The 20000-nt window shown below is 38.0% G+C and overlaps 2 protein-coding genes and 1 non-coding gene across 5 annotated transcripts in view; 1 reads left to right on the top strand and 2 right to left on the bottom strand.

Annotated features, from left to right (window-relative positions):
- The window catches only part of col28a2b (collagen, type XXVIII, alpha 2b), a 39746-nt gene extending 26321 nt beyond the window's left edge, over nt 1–13425 (bottom strand). The window contains exons 1-3 of the mRNA XM_060867244.1: nt 13370–13425; nt 10193–10372; nt 5348–5922 (exon numbers count right to left, since the gene is read on the bottom strand). Coding sequence (XP_060723227.1) covers nt 5348–5922; nt 10193–10367 — 750 coding nt within the window. The 5' untranslated portion in view covers nt 10368–10372; nt 13370–13425. The remainder of the gene's footprint in view (nt 1–5347; nt 5923–10192; nt 10373–13369) is intronic.
- Nucleotides 9435–9545, top strand: trnal-caa (transfer RNA leucine (anticodon CAA)). The gene is made up of 2 exons: nt 9435–9472; nt 9500–9545. It is a non-coding gene; the product is annotated as a tRNA-Leu (tRNA).
- A 2754-nt stretch (nt 13426–16179) lies between the features above and the next one.
- Nucleotides 16180–20000, bottom strand: part of si:dkey-197j19.6 (actin nucleation-promoting factor WAS) — a 7719-nt gene continuing 3898 nt past the window's right edge. For 2 of the 3 annotated variants that reach the window (XM_060867035.1, XM_060867036.1), the window contains 2 exons: nt 17389–17844; nt 16180–17238 (listed from right to left, as the gene is read on the bottom strand). In XM_060867035.1, the coding sequence (XP_060723018.1) occupies nt 17415–17844 (430 nt within the window). In that variant the 3' untranslated portion in view covers nt 16180–17238; nt 17389–17414. The remainder of the gene's footprint in view (nt 17239–17388; nt 17845–20000) is intronic. The other variant, XM_060867037.1, reaches the window with a different exon arrangement.

The following is a 20000-nucleotide window of genomic DNA, read 5'->3' as shown; positions in this document are numbered from 1 at the left end:
GGATTTCTGGCTATGATTTTCAGTTCATGTTGCAGATTCATGTACACAAATATTGCATACACAATCTAATGATCTGAGTGAGAGCAGCTGTTAACATTAGTACACAGAAAGCATAAATGGCCTTTACTTTTCACGCCCATCTTTTTACGACTTTTTATGCCTTTTTTTTTAAAACTTTCTATAGTATTAAGATGTAAATGATTATCCCTGGAACATTAAAATACAACGTGCCAGCAGGACAAGATGCCATAAAATGAATATACACATAAATCTGCGTGTTCATATCTAATCAATCCTCCATTTTATTGAATCAGATTCAGCTACGGTTAAAATCAGACACACATCCTGCTCTTCATGTTGTTTTTTTAACAGGAAAGTTCTGGCCAGCAGTTGTTCAATGATCGTTTCCTCAGCATGTGCATGTGTGTGTGTGTGTGTGTGTCTGCTGGAGTTACTGTGTGCAGGATGTGCTCAGAAATATAAAGTGCATCTCACCACAACAAAGCGTTTCAATCTAAAGGCTATATAACTCACTTCAAGTAAGAATTTCATCTGGGAAAACACTGCTGTTACTTTCAGACACAAAGATTTACTGCTCTTCATTTCCACTGCGGAAGTTTCATTGGAAGAATTAGACGCCTATAACAGGCACGCGTAAAGATGCTCTGGATTATAGTTTTTTTCATTTTATCACAATTTATGAAAGTTGTTTTTAGACAATAAGAACTTCACCCATGCCTGAACACAGACCTATAGAATGTGCTAACACAGGGTTCCCACTCTTTTTCAGAGATCATTTTCCAGGACTTTTCCAGGACATTTCAAATTTAGCAAAAAAAAAGGACAAGGATCACAGATTCACGGCCTAAAGTAATATGTTCTTCAACAACGTACACTTTATGGCTATTACTTAACTATACTTTTAAAGACAATTTGTCATGTGAATGAAGTTTCAACATTTATAAAAAAAAAGACCGCACATATTAATAATACCCTCTCCTTTCTCAGGCCAATCCCGTCATGCATGCTTTAGTTTGCTGTGCATTCCCCTTGCACATGATATTCAGATTAACAAGATTAATATAACCTGCCATTTGCTGAAAACATTCAAGCACTTAAACCATTCCTAGCACCTGAAACCACCAACACAAGACAGCATCATCCGTCACAGCGAGATTAAACAGCATAACAAAAAACCCGTCAAACCCGTTAATTGTTTCGACCAGTTGTAAACTGTTCTTTAAATGATCAAGAACATTTAAAAATAATAATTTTCCAGGACAACAAGATTTTTTCCAGGACAATTTATGTTTTCTCTCATTTTCCATGTGTTTTCCAGGACTGGAACATTGGTCATTAATTTTCCAGGATTTCCAGGTTTTCCAGCACGCGTGGGAACCCTGTCACAGACACATTATACTGTACACTCTTGTTACTCATACTGCACTTAACACAAGGTTATCTTCCAAACTTCTTTTAAACCCGGTTTCTGCTCTGAAGCAGCATCAGTGTTTTACAGTGTTAACTCCACATCATGGTGACAAACGTGTACAGTGTGAAATGATGCGGTGTTAAAATGTTACTGCTTGTCGCTTAGCAACAGAAACCTAATCAGATCCCGTGTGCAAAAACCCATTACATTATTGCACCTGCACATTAACTTACCTTCCTACCGCAAACCGTCAGTCCTGCACTGGTTCACTAATGTACAAATAATGTAGAGTTCATTTTTACATCTGCACTAAATGTAGAATTTGTTATTTAATGTTTGTACTAGGGATGTACCGATCCGATATTTTGGATCGGTATTGACGCCGATCCAAGCATTTTGAGTGGATCGGGTATCGGTGGTGCGTGACCGATCCTAATCCGATACCCGTGGTCATGGGCGTCGGAACCATTATATGTGGGTGGGACAGGACACACCCACTTTTTAAGACCAATAATATTGGACCCACCCACTTTTATCGTCTCTATTCAGCGCATATGTCTTTTTTTATATTACTTTTCAGAGCGCCGCCAGTCGAATCCATTCTGCTTGAGGAATTCTCTAACAAATTAAACTCCATTCCGTGTTTTACCCACAGCATTGAACACGCTCCTGCTTCCTGACATCCATGGGAACCATTATATATGTGTGGGACAGGACACGCCCACTTTTTATTTACTTCAGACGCCCATGGCCGTGGTGGTTGATTAATGAACAGCAAACGTCAAAGACTATTGCTTAAACTTATAAGAAAAATACACTTATATGTTAAATTACATGAATGAAAATAAATAATATAAATAATAAATGCGACAGACAGACTTTAGCAAGTTTAGCAGGAACCCTTTCCATTTACCTCAGCGTGTTAAACATGTCGCTCATTTGGGTGCAAGGTTTACTGTTTAATACACTTTGCATTGTGTTTCAAGAGTTCTAATATAAGATTCACTTTAAAATATTGCCTTTTCTTCAGAAAATAATTTAATTTAATAACTGCAGTATATATGGTTTAGTTTGTTATACCACTAACTGTTAAAAGTACTGTTTGTTACTGCATTAATACTTTTTTATGGTTTCTTGTGTTTTCATTTTTCATCCAGTAATAAGGGCATTTTTGTATTCCTTTGCCAGAAACAAATAAATCTTAATAACTAAGCGAGTTGTTTACATTCTTTAGTTTTAAAGGTAGAAAAGTACACAGATATCGGATCGGTATCGGACGATACTGGCAAACTCTGGTATCGGAATCGGATCGGAAGAAAAAAAGTGGTATTGGCCACTATATATATATATATATATATATATATACATCCCTAGTTTGTACTGGTCCACTATATATTATACAGTTAACCTTGCTTAAATTATTTTATATATATATATATATATATATATATATATATATTATATATATATATATATATATATATATATTCTTCATAATCTGATGTTTCACACTACATTCTTAAACCCTGGATCAACCTGGATTGTTTTTTTCTTGGATTTTTCCACAGTGTTTGCCAATAAAACTGATTCTGATTCCAGTTCTTTTACAAATTAAAAATATAATATAATATAATATAATATAAAAATATTTATACAAGCCAGAATATGGCAGTCAGAAATAAGAATAAGAATATCAATGAACTGACTGAATATCACATACAGACAGAGGAGACGGTTGGTGTAAAAGGTGGAATAAAAAAAGAAAAATCTAAAGCAGGACATAGCGTAAGCTGATAAAAACAACTCTGTAGAGTCAAAACAAAACACTGAGCATCACAGAATCAGGGTTGATGATACGCAAAAATACAAATAAGCGAAGGTTAATCCAGGGTTTAAAAATGTACAGTGTGAAACATCAGATTATTAAGAGCCAGGATTCAGTGTTAACCCCAGGGAAAGTATGAGCTGTGCATAAATCCAGTAATATATACCTGGGATTTGTATTGAAATTACTGTCTTGGCTCCTGACTCCTATTATTTAAAACTAATCAACGCTTTCAAACCCGAACACTGTGTTAATATAACATAATGTATTAGAACACATGTCACGTAACAACACTGCTCACTTTCATCCTTTGCTTTATCCAATTCAAACACAGTAAAAAATTTTCTACTTCAAAGTGAAAAAACAGACATAAAATATACAGATGTTTTCGTGTGTCCTTACGGTTCCCCTGTGACACCAGGACGTAGGACTTACAGCAGCTGTGTTAACATCGACGCCTCGGATGCTGCTGCGCTACTCACTTTTTTTTTCTTTTTTTTTACAAATGACCCAAAGCAAAGTCAACTCTGAAGTTCAGTTCAAAACAAACCTGTGCTTTAAACACTACTGAGGATCTGGAAGACATTCCCCAAACTACCATGATTTATTATTCGAGTTTTTAACAGTGTCTGTCCTCTGTGTTGGTGAAACCCCTTCAACTTCTGTTTGGGAAAAAAACATTCATTTAGAAGAAGGAGCTGGTGGAAATTGTTGCTCAGTGGATAAAGTATTGGACTATTGAGTGAAATGTTTTGAGTTTGAATCCCAAGATCACCCTGTCAGGAGATCTGTCAGTTCCTTGCCAGACCACTAGAGGGGGTGCTGTCAGGTGTTCTTATTTACTCGTTTTATTGTTTCCATGTGGGCGGTGCTATGTCTTTACCTGTGTCCCTGTAATGTCACCTGATCCTGATTAGTTGTGTTATATATATATAGTCATTGTATCTGTCTCTGTCCTTGTCACATCGATATGAATGTTATTGTAGTCATGTGCAGTCTGTTGTTATGTTTGTCATGCTTGTTATATTTATGTTAGTTAGCTTTTCTGTTGTTTAATTAAATGAAGACCATTAACTTCCATTATATGACACACCAATGGAGACCGGCCGTGCTGTATGGTTTAGAGACAGTGTCACTGAAGAAGAGACAGGAGTCAGAGCTTGAGGTAGCCGAACTGAAGATGTTGAGGTTCTCTTTGGGAGTGACCAGATTGGACAGGATTAGGAACGAGTACATCAGAGGGACAGCTCATGTTGGACGTTTGGGGGACAAAGTTAGGGAGGCCAGATTAAGATGGTTTGGACATGTTCAGAGGAGGGAGAGTGACTATATTGGTAGGAGAATGTTGGACATGGAGCTGCCAGGCAGGAGGCAAAGAGGAAGGCCAAAGAGGAGGTATATGGATGTAATTAATGAGGATATGAAGCTAGTGGGTGCAAGTGTTGAGGATGCAGAAGATAGGGATAGGTGGAGAGAGATGATTCGCTATGGCGACCCCTGAAGGGAAAAGCCGAAAGAAGAAGAAGAAGAAGAAGAAGGAGATATGACACACCAATGCACAAAGTTCACCGTGCACCATGGCCTACAAACATCTCCATCCACAACAGAAACACATAAATCACACAATCATCAATCACCATCACCTGCACTCAGAGCCACAGCACAAATGTTTCACAGCTTTGACCCATAATGTCAAGCCACTGTGTGTTGTCTGAACTACTGACCAGAAGGTTGTGAGTTCAAATCCCAGGTCCACCAAGCTGACGTAAATGTTTGAGAATCTCATGACCTGTGAATGTTTTGACCTACCATTTAAATGATTTTTGTTTTTTTCATTAACATTTGAACAAAGCCAGTTAGTACATACACTAACTTCCTTTATAATGTCTATAACTATTTTATTGATTAGGTATTGATTAGGTTTCTATAACAGCAGCTGTAATGCGCTTGTTCTGGTATATTATTACTTTCTATGATGGATAAAATATCTGACTAATAATCGGCCTAAATGACCTCCATGAGGATGTTTATTTAAATAAACCCATAGAAAGGGATGTGTAAGTTTTATTCTTCTCAGACTGAGGACTCACCAGTTCTTTTATGATCTTCTTGACAATGTCTTTATCCTGCAGGTTGTGTAAGTAGCGTGTTGTTGGAGAACTAGCCAACATCCTGAGCTCAGCCATTTTAGATATTTCTCTGGCAGCAGGTGTGACTCCAATGGCAAAGAAACGAACCCCTTGGTTCTTGGCATCAGCTACGGCAGAAAACAAATCTGGATTTTTTGGATGTGATTCTCCATCGTAGAGCAGCAAAGCCACTTTGACACTTCCAGTTCCTGATTCATTTAGGTAGAGGTGCGTGAGGTTTGTGATGGCGTACGTCACGTACGTGCCTTGCCCGATGTAGGACATGGGTGCAATGTTGGCTTTGAAGTTGGCCACGCCCCTCCACTGGCTGAAGGTCTGCTCGGGTATCACATGGCTGCTGTACTGAAGCAGCGCAGATCTGAAACTCAGGCTGCGGCCGTTCTGGAGGTGCGTGTCCTGCATGCGCTCAACCACCTCAGTGACAAAGTGCTTCTCCTGGCCATGGTTGTCTTTGGCACTTTCAGAGCTGTCCAGAAGAAATGCCAACTCGATACTGCAGTTCTCGTTCATGAGCACTGAGAAAAGCATAACAAAGCAGGCTTGAAAATCTTAAAGACATGAAGCCAATCATCTGAAACTCATTATACACACAGGACACTTGAACTGAAGTAGAGTGTGAGACAAACTCCACATTACTCACTCATTTTCCAGAGATGCCAATCAACCTACCATGCATGTCTTTGGACTGGGGGAGGAAACCCCCAAGGCACGGGGAGAACATGCAAACTCCACACACACAAGGTGGAGGCGGGAATCGAACCCCCAACCCTGGAGGTATGAGGCAAACGTGCTAACCTCTAAGCCACCGTGCCCCTAAAGGCCACATTATGTATAGAAAATTCAACACATTTGAAAGAGGAATAAATCATTCCTGGGAAAGAAAGAAAATCTTTCAGAAAACTATGGAAGTCTCCATCTAAAAAACTGTGAGTGTTTTCCTATCAAAGAGAACACAAGAAATCATCAAGAAGTCTCATTCATTCATGTTCTGTATCCTGATTAGTGTCCCTGTGTATCTGAAGTCTGGAACACCAGGTGAGATCCTGGGACACACCCTGAATAGGATACCAGTCTATGGAAGGGATACCAGTTCATGGAGACCAGTGCACTAACATTCAGACTTTGAGGAAGTTTATCAGACCAATTCCACCTGCTAGCACGGTTTGGGAGGAAACCTATAAATCTTAGAACTCATAGAAAACCCACACAGACACAGAGAGATCACATGTGATTCTGCATAGACAATAACCAGAGATCAGGATCTAACCATGGATTATGAAGCGCCAACACATCTGTTGCACCACCGTGCCAACTCTCTGTGTTGTTGCCTGACATGCTGGTTGAATCCTTGCTTGATACAGGGCAATAGATTAGTTCTGCCCAGTCAAGCGATCAACGGTAGCATGTTAACATGTCAACAAGTTTGCATGCTTGGCATGGACAAGGCTTTTTTCTTAGATTGCCTGGAAATTATGCATTTTGTTTTTTAATAATACAAGAATTTTTTATTATTAAAAAAAAATAACACCTGCAAACCTACAAACAATGGAGGGTTTAATAGAAATTCAATTTCTGTGTCGGTGTGTGTTTAGTACTACAAATATTTGTATCTGGGAGGCACAGTGGCTTAGTGGTTAGCATGTTCGCCTCACACCTCCAGGGTTGGGGGTTCAATTCTTGTGGAGTTTGCATGTTCTCCCCGTGCCTCGGGGGTTTCCTCCTGGTACTCTGGTTTCCTCCCCCGGTCCAAAGACATGCATGGTAGGTTGATTGGCATCTCTGGAAAATTGTCCGTAGTGTGTGAATGTGAGTGTGTGTGTGTGTGCCCTGCGATGGGTTGGCACTCCGTCCAGGGTGTATCCTGCCTTGATGCCCGATGACGCCTGAGATAGGCACAGGCTCCCCGTGACCCGAGGTAGTTTGGATAAGCGGTAGAAGATGAGTGAGTGAGAGAATATCTTTAGCTTCTAGTGCTATGATTTGCATACTAGAACCTGATTGGCTATTAAAATCTGTGACAAAATACCACTAATGCAGGGACAAATTTGACACTTGCTTTCCAGGAACTACGGAAAATTTGACACTTGCTTTCCAGGAAATACGGTGACAGACATCTTTACACGTGCCTCTTGACTGAATGCCTTTATGTGATGCATTTAGTTTTTTGAGATGATTGTTAATGTATCAACAAAAATGTAATAGGTGTTACAAAAAATGCATTGTAAAAGTTTAAAATTCTAAAAGATTTTAATTGAAAATTTTAATATTCGAATAAATGAATATATTATGTATATATTATATATTTATATAATATATTTATGAATAAATTTGGGGGTTAATAATAGACTGATTGCCCAAGTCTGATTTATTAAATTTTATCAAAATACACAAAGAATTGTTTTCTAATCAGATCATAGCACCTTGTATCAAAGTCGAAGTAAAGTCCAGTGTCCCTAGGGATTGATATCCTTAGACAGAAGACCTAGCAACCACCAGGAAAGTAAAATGGGGTCATTTATATTGGATTTGATAGAGTTTAGCTTTGTCCAAATGAGAAGTGAATTGTTATTGCACCAGCTTGGCACTAGCAATAAAAAAATCTCAGGTAGCTGTGTAATGATTTAAGAAGAAAAAAAAGTAACGTTCAAAGCTTTCTCACATTCCTAGATCCTAAAGATACATCTCTTCATTACAAATCACATTCAGACACACACACGTGCACACACACACGCACACACACAAACACACACACAAACACAGAGAGAGAGAGAGAGAGAGAGAGAGAGAGAGAGAGAGAGAGAGAGAGAGAGAGAGAACATGGCATAAAGGAAACATGCCTCAGGACAGTGAATGGAAATTTAAATCATAAAGCACACAGACATAAAGAGGAGATAAGATCACATCTTCCAGGCTCAAAATTCCAGAAGTTAATCATCATAAAGCTGAATCCATAATTCCATAATTACACAGGGTTAGAAATGGAAGGTACTGCACACACACTTCATCTCACACTGTAGTACACTACATACTCTAATACACTCACTGCTATAATATCATTATACACTATAACACACTTTAACACTTTATATCACACTACGCTGTTATACTACACAATTCTACACTACACTGTTGTACACGATAACACACCACGCTGTTATACTACACAATTCTACACTACACTGTTGTACACAATAACACACCACGCTGTTATACTACACAATTCTTAACAACACTACACTACACTGTTGTACACAATAACACACTATGCTGTAGTATACTACACAATTATACACTACACTGTTGTACACTATAACACACTACACTGTGTTATACTACACAATTCTACACTACACTGTTGTACACAATAACACACCACGCTGTTATACTACACAATTCTTAACAACACTACACTACACTGTTGTACACAATAACACACTACACTGTGTTATACTACACAATTATACACTACACTGTTGTACACGATAACACACTATGCTGTAGTATACTACACAATTCTACACTACACTGTTGTACACTATAACACACTACACTGTGTTATACTACACAATTCTACACTACACTACACTGTTGTACACTATAACCACTGGGGTGACAGGTCGATTCCTGTGTTTGTGTGTGTGGAGTTTGCATGTTCTCCCTGTGCTTTTTTTTTCTGGGTTCTCTGTTTTTTCTCCCCAACTCCAAAGACGTGTTTTATGCTAAGTAGTATCTTTATCTGTGTGTGTGTGTGTGTGTGTGTGTGTGTGGTTGTGTTTGTGTGTGAATGTATGTGATTGTGCCCTGTAATGGATGACACCCTATCCAGTTTGTCCCTATAATAATATATATTATATTAATTATATTATATTAATGATATTATATTAATTATGTTATATTATATTATATTATATTATATTATATTATATTATATTATATTATATTATATTATATTATATTATATTATATCACTGTACTGTGTATGATACTACAGTATATTACCTCTGGCTTGCTTGCTCATCTCAGGTCTGTCAGAATGGCCGAGTGGTCTAAGGCGCCAGACTCAAGGTTCAATACCTTCCAGGTTCCTGGGTCTTCTGGTCTCCTCATGGAGGCGTGGGTTCAAATCCCACTTCTGACAGTTGTTTATTACAGACTAAGGGATGTGGTAGTCTAGTGGTTACATTATTAAACTAGTGACCAGAAGGTTGTGAGTTCAAATCCCATATCCACCATGCTGAACTCCTGAGCAAGAACCTCTTGTTAAACAAACTTTTCTACATAAAATGTAAGTCTCTCTGGATAAAGGCATCTGTGAAATGTATAAATATCAAATGACAATTTTAACTTATATCATTTTTATTCTAAATTATTATACTCCTGTAAACAATGTCCACAGTTAAAGCAAGGTTTTTAATTAAAATTATACTATTTTCTATTAAAATAACATCTGTTTGATGAGAAATACAGCCTAGAAATGATATGTGATACTTAATTATCTGGATCATCAGCATTTGTGGTTTTGATTAAGGTTTTTAAACTTTCTTCAGAAACTCGTCAGTATATTGTTATTTTGAGAAATGAAAGATATTACATATAAGATTACATGTGAGAAACTGTATTAAGCTAAAGAAGGCTTATAAAGGTGTGTGTTATTCCCTTTACAGAACGGTCTCTTGTTCGAGGGACGGTACAAGTACAAGCAGACTAGCGGAAAAAAAAACATCCACAGCCCTGTTGTATGATGTGAGTTAGTATGACATGGTGTGTGCAGGAGTAATGCCTCACACTGAGCGTTGTTCTTCGGTGTGAAGTTAGATGTGAGCAGTTTGCTTTTGACTTTTCTCCTGATGTTTCTCTCTTCTGCTTCTTCTTCCTCGTAGTCTTCCTCATAATCTTCTTGTTGAGACCAAACAAAGTGCAGCCTGAGCAGCAACAACAGCCAGCTCACATGCAGCTGCATTGTACCTACACACACACACACACACACACACAGAGAGAAACATCTACTGTATCAAAAGCCAAATATGTTTAAAGCTATATTTTAAGCACAGAATGTGTCTAATGATCAATGCTGCTTTCACACTATTTAAAATATACATGTAATCCATGAAAACACGCTCTTTTCAGCACTCTTGTGAAACTTCCTGTTCAGTCAGGATGCACATTAATTACTGAAAAAAAACAAACATGGAGCAAAAGTGTAAGTGAAAAAAAGAGTACGTTTTTTTTTTTCATTGCCAATCAGAATTACACCAAACTTTATTTCATCTGAATCACTGATGAATATAATAAATCTAACGTAGAGAGAATGCTAGGATAAATACTGTAGCTGTTTCTCGCTAGTACCGGTTGTCATAGTAACAGTGCACACACATAAGAACAGTCTTGTTAGGTTTGTTGGAAAGTGTTTCATGAATAAGCGTGACATGCTCGGATATTTAATGAGCCACATAGACTGTTAAAACAGCAGGGATGAATTCAATCAAGTTTTATTTGAAATCAATTCGAAAAACTTTAATTCTGATTATCTTTTAAAACCAAACAAAAAACACTGGTACATTCATTCATCTTCTACCGCTTATCCGAACTACCTCGGGTCACGGGGAGCCTGTGCCTATCTCAGGCGTCATCGGGCATCAAGGCAGGATACACCCTGGACGGAGTGCCAACCCATCGCAGGGCACACACACACACACTCATTCACTCACGCAATCACACACTACGGACAATTTTCCAGAGATGCCAATCAACCTACCATGCATGTCTTTGGACCGGGGGAGGAAACCGGAGTACCCGGAGGAAACCCCCGAGGCACGGGGAGAACATGCAAACTCCACACACACACGGTGGAGGCAGGAATCAAACCCTGACCCTGGAGGTGTGAGGCAAACATGCTAACCACTAAGCCACTGTGCCTCCCAGATACAAATATTTGTAGTACTAAACACACACCGACACAGAAATTGAATTTCTATTAAACCCTCCATTCTTTGTAGGTTTGCAGGTGTTATTTTTTTACACTTCAAGTAACAATTCTGTTCCAAATTTTTAATTTTGTTTTTTTTAATCTATCTAATAGAATAGACAATGAGCACTGAATATATACTGAGACATATTATATACTTTCAGACACAATAATACACATTTAATTTAATATAATATAATCCATAAAGACACTTGAGATAAACGGATCAGAAAAAGAATGTTAATAATGTATAAAATAAAATGCATTTCTAATTTCTCTTTGTGTTTTTTTTTTATTTTCCATTTCAATTTAATTTATTTTTATTGCTCTTTACACTTTGGACCTCGTCTCAAAGTAGCTTTACAAAATAATTATTTAAGTTTTAAGGTTTGATCTGGGTCGAGATTCAACATTTAACATTCTGACCTCTTTCTTTTTAGGAATGAACTCTTTAACACTAGAATTTCAAGATGCAAACAGACTTCTGGGATGTTTTAAATCAGGCTAATAATCTTACACTGAATTTGAGTGTTGATGATAAATTTGAGCTGATTTTCAGATGAACAAACACTTGGAGCATCTCAGAGAGCAGAAATGGGTTTGATATCAACATTTACTATGAAGGTAGAAACTTTTGTTTGAAAAAAAAAAACCTAAGCGTTTTTTGTTTTTCTGAGATCACAAAACTCTGGTCTTTTGTTATTCCTCAGAATAGAGTGTTTAGCATTAGAGCTAGAGCGTTTTCGTATTTAGTTCCCAAACTCTAAAACTCTCCCAGGTTAAATGTAGATTAAAGACATATCTCTTTAGCCTGGAATACACATAATACATCTCATAACCTTGTGCTCTAGTAGATCTGAACAAATGCTTATTATTATCTAGTGCTGGTTAATATTACAAACAGCAGCTACACTAAATCCTCTCCTCTGCCTCTCTTTCTCTACCTATCATGAGGTTTCTAGAGATTGTACAAGCTTGATGAAAATTTTGGACTTTAAAAGAGAAGATGCCAACTCCATGTGGTCTTTGAGGACAACAACCTTCTAATCAATACAGATGATAAGCTAATTTATGAGCTGCTTCAGAGCTCCTGGTTACATAACTCCAACTGACTGCATCTGACTGTAGAAAGGATATTATTCATAATAACACCCTCCGGTGTTTATAACAGTTTATAATCACACCCTCCAGTGTCACCCAAATGAGGATGAGGTTCACTTTTGTGTCTGGTTCCTCTCAAGGTTTCTTCCTCTTCCATCTAAGGGAGTTTTTCCTCACCACAGTCACCTCAGTCACCTCAATCTCGCTCATTATGTATAAATAGGGATAAATAAATAGACATTTAAATAAATGTACATTAAAATTATATGTTCTGTAAAGCTGCTTTGAAACAATGTCCATTGTTAAAAGTGCAATACAAACAAAACCGCACTGAATTACAATTTTTGGGACTTTTTTATATATAAAATATCACCTCTAGTATTGTAGATAAAAACAGAAATCCTTCTGAAACACTACAAATTCTTAAAGTCCTGAGTGTCTACTTTTATATGAGCTTCATATTAACACCACTGTGGAGTGAGACATGGCAAAGAGGTTTAATCATCAACATGGACACAACAATAACACGAGGAATCTCCATTTTTTGGTCTCTTAATGTCACAGATCATGTATGTGTATGTGTACAGAGAGTGAAAGGCAGATGCTTCGTTATCCTGTGTTCAGTATAATGAGTGTACAAGCACGTACATTAGAATTAGAGTCTGTCAAATATCTAATTAAAGCAAAGCTTTGTCATGTCGCAAATCCTGATTAAACCTCTTTTCATAAGTACATCATAGCCTTCGTATTTCTAATAATAGTTTCACAGTAAATACTGAATCATTCATAGAAACTGATGATTACTTTAGATAAAACTAAGACTAGAGATTAACAAGAGAAAACAAGTGACACTCATCTTCTTTTCTCTTCTTTTCTCTTCTCTTCTCTGTACTCACCTGCTGTGACGAGTTTCAGCACCAAACCAACCGATCAGAAACAATCTCACAATCAGACACTATAAAAAAACATTGACAATATAAAATATCCCGCTGTGGCACAGAGAGGAACTGAACCTCAGAGCATGAGTGTGAGGCGTTCGAGGCGGAGAGAAAGAGTGTGTGTGTGTGTGTGTGTGTGTGTGAGAGAGAGAGAGAGAGAGAGAGAGAGAGTGTATGCACATCTGCTGCCAACCTGAGGCACTTTCACACTCATCTCTTAAAGATTTGAAACATACCCAGTTTCCCTCTCATATGTTCAGTGTAATCCATCAGCCGAGACATCAGCCGAGGAGCAGCAGGTCTTAGCTTTAGTTTTTGTGCTTTTGACGCTAACAAGTAATTACAAGTAAGTGTGAAGCCTCCAGTTTACACTGAGATATAAAGTCATTTCCCACGAGGTCTTAAGATCACAGCGATTTTTTTATGCCAGATTTAAGTAAGATGTAAAGGAATTTGGAGCGTTGTAAATACAAACCATGTAAATCATTTCTATTTGAAATCTTTTTCTCATGATGAACATCATCATCATGTCTCACTCCACAGTGGTGTTAAAATGAAGCTCATATGAAAGTGGACACTAAGTGGACTTTGTAGTGTTTCATAAATCTTTCTGTATTTATCTACAATACTAAGAACAATTTTTATAGAAAGGTTCCAAAAAAACAAACAAAAAAAAAATGTATCTTCAGAGTAAATGTTGATATCAAACCCGTTTCTGCTCTCTGAGATGCGCCAAGTGTTTGTTCATCTTAAAAGCAGCTCAGATTTATATTCAACACTAAAATTCAGTTTAAGATTATCAACAGAGGGAAAAACACACGTCTAAAACACACTGAAAGAGTCCTGATTTATTTTAGATCAGAGACACGACATCAGACGTTTCTTTATACCGATTGAAAACGTTCCATAAGTTAATTAAACACTGTTGTACTGGTAATAAAGACGTCTATTAATGAAGTCTATTAGTTCTGCTTAAACAACATTATCTTTGCAGTTCAGAAAGTTAAAAAGTTCAAGATTAATATTAGACTTCTATTTAAAAGTGTTTGTATTTATCCTTAATGAACAAGTCTGAGGTGACTGAGGTGACTGTGGTGAGGAAAAACTCCCTTAGATGATAAAGGAAGGACCCTTGAGAGGAACCAGACTCAAAAGTGAACCTCATCCTCATTTGGGTGACACTGGAGGGTGTGATTATAAATATACAGTCTGACAATTGTGTATTGATGAAAAGGTTGTTGTCCTCAAAGACCAGAAGGAGTCCAAGAAGCAGAGTCCAACTGGAGCTGGTACAATCTCTGGATGCTTCAGGATATGTAGAAAGAGAGAAGCAGTGGAGAGGATTTTTGTGACACAGAGTTTTTAGACATAAACAGAATGTTTCAAATGGGTCTGTAGTTTAATAGTTAATTAGGATCTAAATTAACCGAGATAAAAATAATGGAAAAAAGTATTTAATTATTTGTATTTATACTTAAAATGGAGAACTTATTATTTTCAATAATTTATATTGCATCAATGTGAATGTGAATTCTAAGAAAATTAAATGAATTAGGGTTTTGAACATGTTATTATTATTGATGGAAGTCACAGGTTTGCTATAATAATAATAATAATAATAATAATAATAATAATAATAATAATAATAATAATAAGCTAAACGTGATTCAAAAACGATAATCACTTATGAGATGTGAATAGGAAGTGATCACCTAATACATTTTTGATTATTTGGAGTCAAACAATAGCAGAAAATTTGACATTTATCAATAAATATATATAATAAAATATTCATTGTTTTTATTTACAAAGCCTTTAGTAAATCTGAAAACTGATATAATTAGCATAAGAGTTTATTATTAACATACAGACTGCAGATTTCTTTGAGAGAAAATCAGTGGAATTTTCTAGAAAATCTATTTCTCTATCCAGATGTTGCTGCCTTTACACAAGCGGTTAACGTTAAATGTCTGTGCAACTTTAAATGCCTGTTATTTAATTCTCAGCCCTCAGGTTATCTTGTTCTACTATGAAAGCTGCTGTGAAGACAGGTGCAGGTGAGCCGTCACTCAGGAACGCTGCGGGTAAATTTCATGACATGATTCAGCAAAACGTACTGATGTTTTAACTTGTAATTCACACACACACACACACACACACACACACACACACACACACACACACACACACACACAAGGTATAGCGTGCACTTTAAGATTAGACCAACACAATAAAAAGAATCTATATAATCTCTGATTGTAAAATGCCTTTCTTTTTTTTTTTTTGAGTCTTGGACCGAAGCCTAAATTCCCAGCAGCCTCAGAAGCATGTATATAGACCCGATCCATCATGAATAATCCTTTAAAAGGTCTGTAATTCACCCTTGAGCTCGGTAAGTGTATAAGCTGAGTGTGTGATGTATAGGGCTGTCACATTTCCTGTCACGAGGTGCTACTGAAGTCCTGACAGAGAGAAACTATTAGCGCTCCTGAAGAAAATCTGATCTCGCTGAGTATGACATCACTCACAGAGAAAAGACCTCACGCTGAGGTCTCACGCTATCATAACAGCTAACACACGTCAGGTCGCATGCAGAGTTTTTAGAACAGAAATTCAGACAAGTTTGTTATTTTTTTTATACTAGAGTCATGTGGCTGAGGTTGCTGACATGAAAGGAAAGCTTAGAGCTTTATACGCCATGTTAAGTGTAAGAAAATAAATCAATGAGAGCAAAGATCTTGATGAAGAAAAGGAGTTTATTCCAGCGTAGCAGTGACAAAATGCCAAACGATGTTAATGTAAACTTTAAAAAGATGTTTGTTATTAGGTTAAGATTATGTGGTGTGTCTGCAATATAAAAGTTGTTCATAACAAGTGAATGTCATGTAATGGAATAAAAAAAAAACAATAAATAAGACATCAACCATTGACAGTACAAAAGATGAGTATAATCGAGTAGGGAAATTAAACTGACAGATAAAAAAACCCAAACATTTGGATCTAGCCCCACCCATTTCCAGGTAACCCCACCCATTTTGAGTTAACCCCACCCAGTTGGATCGAGCTCCAAATGAATTTATGGGAAAATCCAGTGAATAAATGAATCACCACACAATATCCTTGGCACAGATTTCGTGTGAATCTTAACCATGAGGGTCCTGAAGCTGACCACATCTTCACCTCCATAAGGGATAATAAACATGAATAAATGGCTCATGTGGGGATAGGGGATAGTTGGCCTTACACATGAACAGGCCATGAAGAAATATTTATGGGCCCCATGTGGACAGAATAATGGGCCCAAACGCCATCACATCACTAAGCCATATGAAGCCATAGACATGTTGGCTGGGCATGAAATTATAAAGACAAATTGAACAGATCTAACAGACACAATGTGAATTCCATCGCCTTCAGATGTTTGATGTTCTGCCTGATTAATTATTAAACCTCTCCTGGTCCTCTTCTGAATCCCCACGAGACACAAGATCACTTCATGAGTAGACGTGAAGTACAGCTTCAGTGCTAAGTCATTCTCTGACTCATGGGTATATATTCATTTTTTTATTCATGTTGCAGGTTTATGAACATCTTTGAGCTGCTTTAAGCTGAAGTCTTAACCTGAGGGTTTGTTAAAGCAGACATCAATCACATGTGATCTCAGATACCACAGAGACTCTTAATTCAACAAAAGAATGAACATATAATGGAGATCTGAAATAAAAAAAACAAAAAACATTTTTTTTAATTTTTGAGCTTGATTTGAATTTTTTAGCAGCGTAAAAAATGCAGTGTGTCGTCATCATTGTAACTTCAGCTCATGTCATCTACAAGAATAAAGGAATAAGAGTTTTGTTAAAATATGGTGATGGTGTGTGTGTGTGTGTGTGTGTGTGTGTGTGTGTGTGTGTGTGTACGAAAGAGTTAGTGAGTAAGTGAGTGAGATAGAGAGAGAGAGAGAGAGAGAGAGAGCTTACCAGTAAACTGCTTCTCGACAGAATAACTATAATTTCCTCCCTGTTAGAAATATAAATAACAAACACACATTGATGAAGTGAATAGATAGAGTGATAGATGTTGTTGTTGATGTTGTTGTTGTTTTGTGTTGTTGTTGTGTTGTTATTGTAGTTTTGTGTTTTGTTGTTGTGTTGTTGTTTTGTGTTGTGTTGTTGATGTTGTGTTGTTGTTTACTCGCTGGTGAAAAGCTGGCACTTTTCTTCACTCCTGTTGTATTGTTGTTGGGTTTGGGAGCTGGGTATGTTAGAGGGAGTGGAATCGACAGGCCCTCTGTAACATGCTCATGGTGAGGAGAGACAGACCTGGCTGAGGGTTTGGTATCAGGGATGGGTGGCAGGGGTCCTTTCCTCTTTGCCAGAGAAAGACTTTGGGTCATTTCTGAGTGGACAGATGCTGGAGCTTTGGGGGACACAGAGCTGCAAAAGTGTAACATCATCAGGGCATTAAAGGGTCAGTTTGTCTAGATGAGTACTGCACCTTTAAGCTTTATTTACATTTAGTTTTATTTTCTTAAAAACCTCTGAATGTTACCAAAGCAGCATGCTGTTAGAGTTATTAGTCAAAAAACAGCTTGCAGGGTTTAACATCCTCAGGGTTTAAAACCTCAGGGTTTAACCTCCTCACTGTTTAACCTCCTCACTGTTTAACCTCCTCAGGGTTTAACCTCCTCACTGTTTAACCTCCTCACTGTTTAACCTCCTCACTGTTTAACCTCCTCAGGGTTTAACCTCCTCACTGTTTAACCTCCTCACTGTTTAACCTCCTCAGGGTTTAACCTCCTCACTGTTTAACCTCCTCACTGTTTAACCTCCTCAGGGTTTAACCTCCTCAGGGTTTAACCTTCTCACTGTTTAACCTCCTCAGAGTTTAACCTCCTCAGGGTTTAACCTCCTCAGGGTTTAACCTCCTCACTGTTTAACCTCCTCAGGGTTTAACCTCCTCAGGGTTTAACCTCCTCACTGTTTAACCTCCTCACTGTTTAACCTCCTCACTGTTTAACATCCTCAGGGTTTAACATCCTCACTGTTTAACCTCCTCAGGGTTTAACCTCCTCAGGGTTTAACCTCCTCAGGGTTTAACCTCCTCACTGTTTAACCTCCTCAGGGTTTAACCTCCTCAGGGTTTAACATCCTCACTGTTTAACCTCCTCAGGGTTTAACCTCCTCACTGTTTAACCTCCTCACTGTTTAACCTCCTCACTGTTTAACCTCCTCAGGGTTTAACCTCCTCACTGGTTAACCTCCTCACTGTTTAATCTCCTCACTGTTTAACCTCCTCAGGGTTTAACCTCCTCACTGTTTAACCTCCTCACTGTTTAACCTCCTCGCTGTTTAACCTCCTCACTGTTTAACCTCCTCACTGTTTAACATCCTCAGGGTTTAACATCCTCACTGTTTAACCTCCTCACTGTTTAACATCCTCACTGTTTAACCTCCTCACTGTTTAACCTCCTCACTGTTTAACCTCCTCAGGGTTTAACCTCCTCACTGTTTAACATCCTCACTGTTTAACATCCTCACTGTTTAACCTCCTCACTGTTTAACATCCTCACTGTTTAACCTCCTCACTGTTTAACATCCTCAGGGTTTAACATCCTCACTGTTTAACCTCCTCACTGTTTAACCTCCTCACTGTTTAACATCCTCAGGGTTTAACATCCTCACTGTTTAACCTCCTCACTGTTTAACATCCTCAGGGTTTAACCTCCTCACTGTTTAACCTCCTCACTGTTTAACCTCCTCAGGGTTTAACCTCCTCAGGGTTTAACCTCCTCACTGTTTAACCTCCTCGCTGTTTAACCTCCTCACTGTTTAACCTCCTCACTGTTTAACATCCTCAGGGTTTAACATCCTCACTGTTTAACCTCCTCACTGTTTAACCTCCTCACTGTTTAAACTCCTCACTGTTTAACCTCCTCACTGTTTAACCTCCTCAGGGTTTAACCTCCTCGCTGTTTAACCTCCTCACTGTTTAACCTCCTCACTGTTTAACCTCCTCAGGGTTTAACCTCCTCACTGTTTAACCTCCTCGCTGTTTAACCTCCTCGCTGTTTAACCTCCTCACTGTTTAACCTCCTCACTGTTTAACCTCCTCAGGGTTTAACATCCTCACTGTTTAACCTCCTCACTGTTTAACCTCCTCAGGGTTTAACCTCCTCACTGTTTAACCTCCTCACTGTTTAACATCCTCAGGGTTTAACCTCCTCACTGTTTAACCTCCTCACTGTTTAATCTCCTCACTGTTTAACCTCCTCAGGGTTTAACCTCCTCAGGGTTTAACATCCTCACTGTTTAACCTCCTCACTGTTTAACATCCTCACTGTTTAACCTCCTCACTGTTTTAACCTCCTCACTGTTTAACATCCTCACTGTTTAACATCCTCAGGGTTTAACCTCCTCACTGTTTAACCTCCTCAGGGTTTAACCTCCTCACTGTTTAACCTCCTCACTGTTTAACCTCCTCACTGTTTAACCTCCTCACTGTTTAACCTTCTAAGGCTGTTCTCGTCACTAGCATTAGGGTTAAATTTTAAACTGAGATTGTTCTGATTTATCCATTTTTCAAAACACTA

This window comes from Tachysurus vachellii, chromosome 4, assembly GCF_030014155.1.
Source record: "Tachysurus vachellii isolate PV-2020 chromosome 4, HZAU_Pvac_v1, whole genome shotgun sequence".
Taxonomy (NCBI): Eukaryota; Metazoa; Chordata; class Actinopteri; order Siluriformes; family Bagridae; genus Tachysurus; species Tachysurus vachellii.
This window is presented reverse-complemented; position numbering and strand designations above follow the sequence as displayed.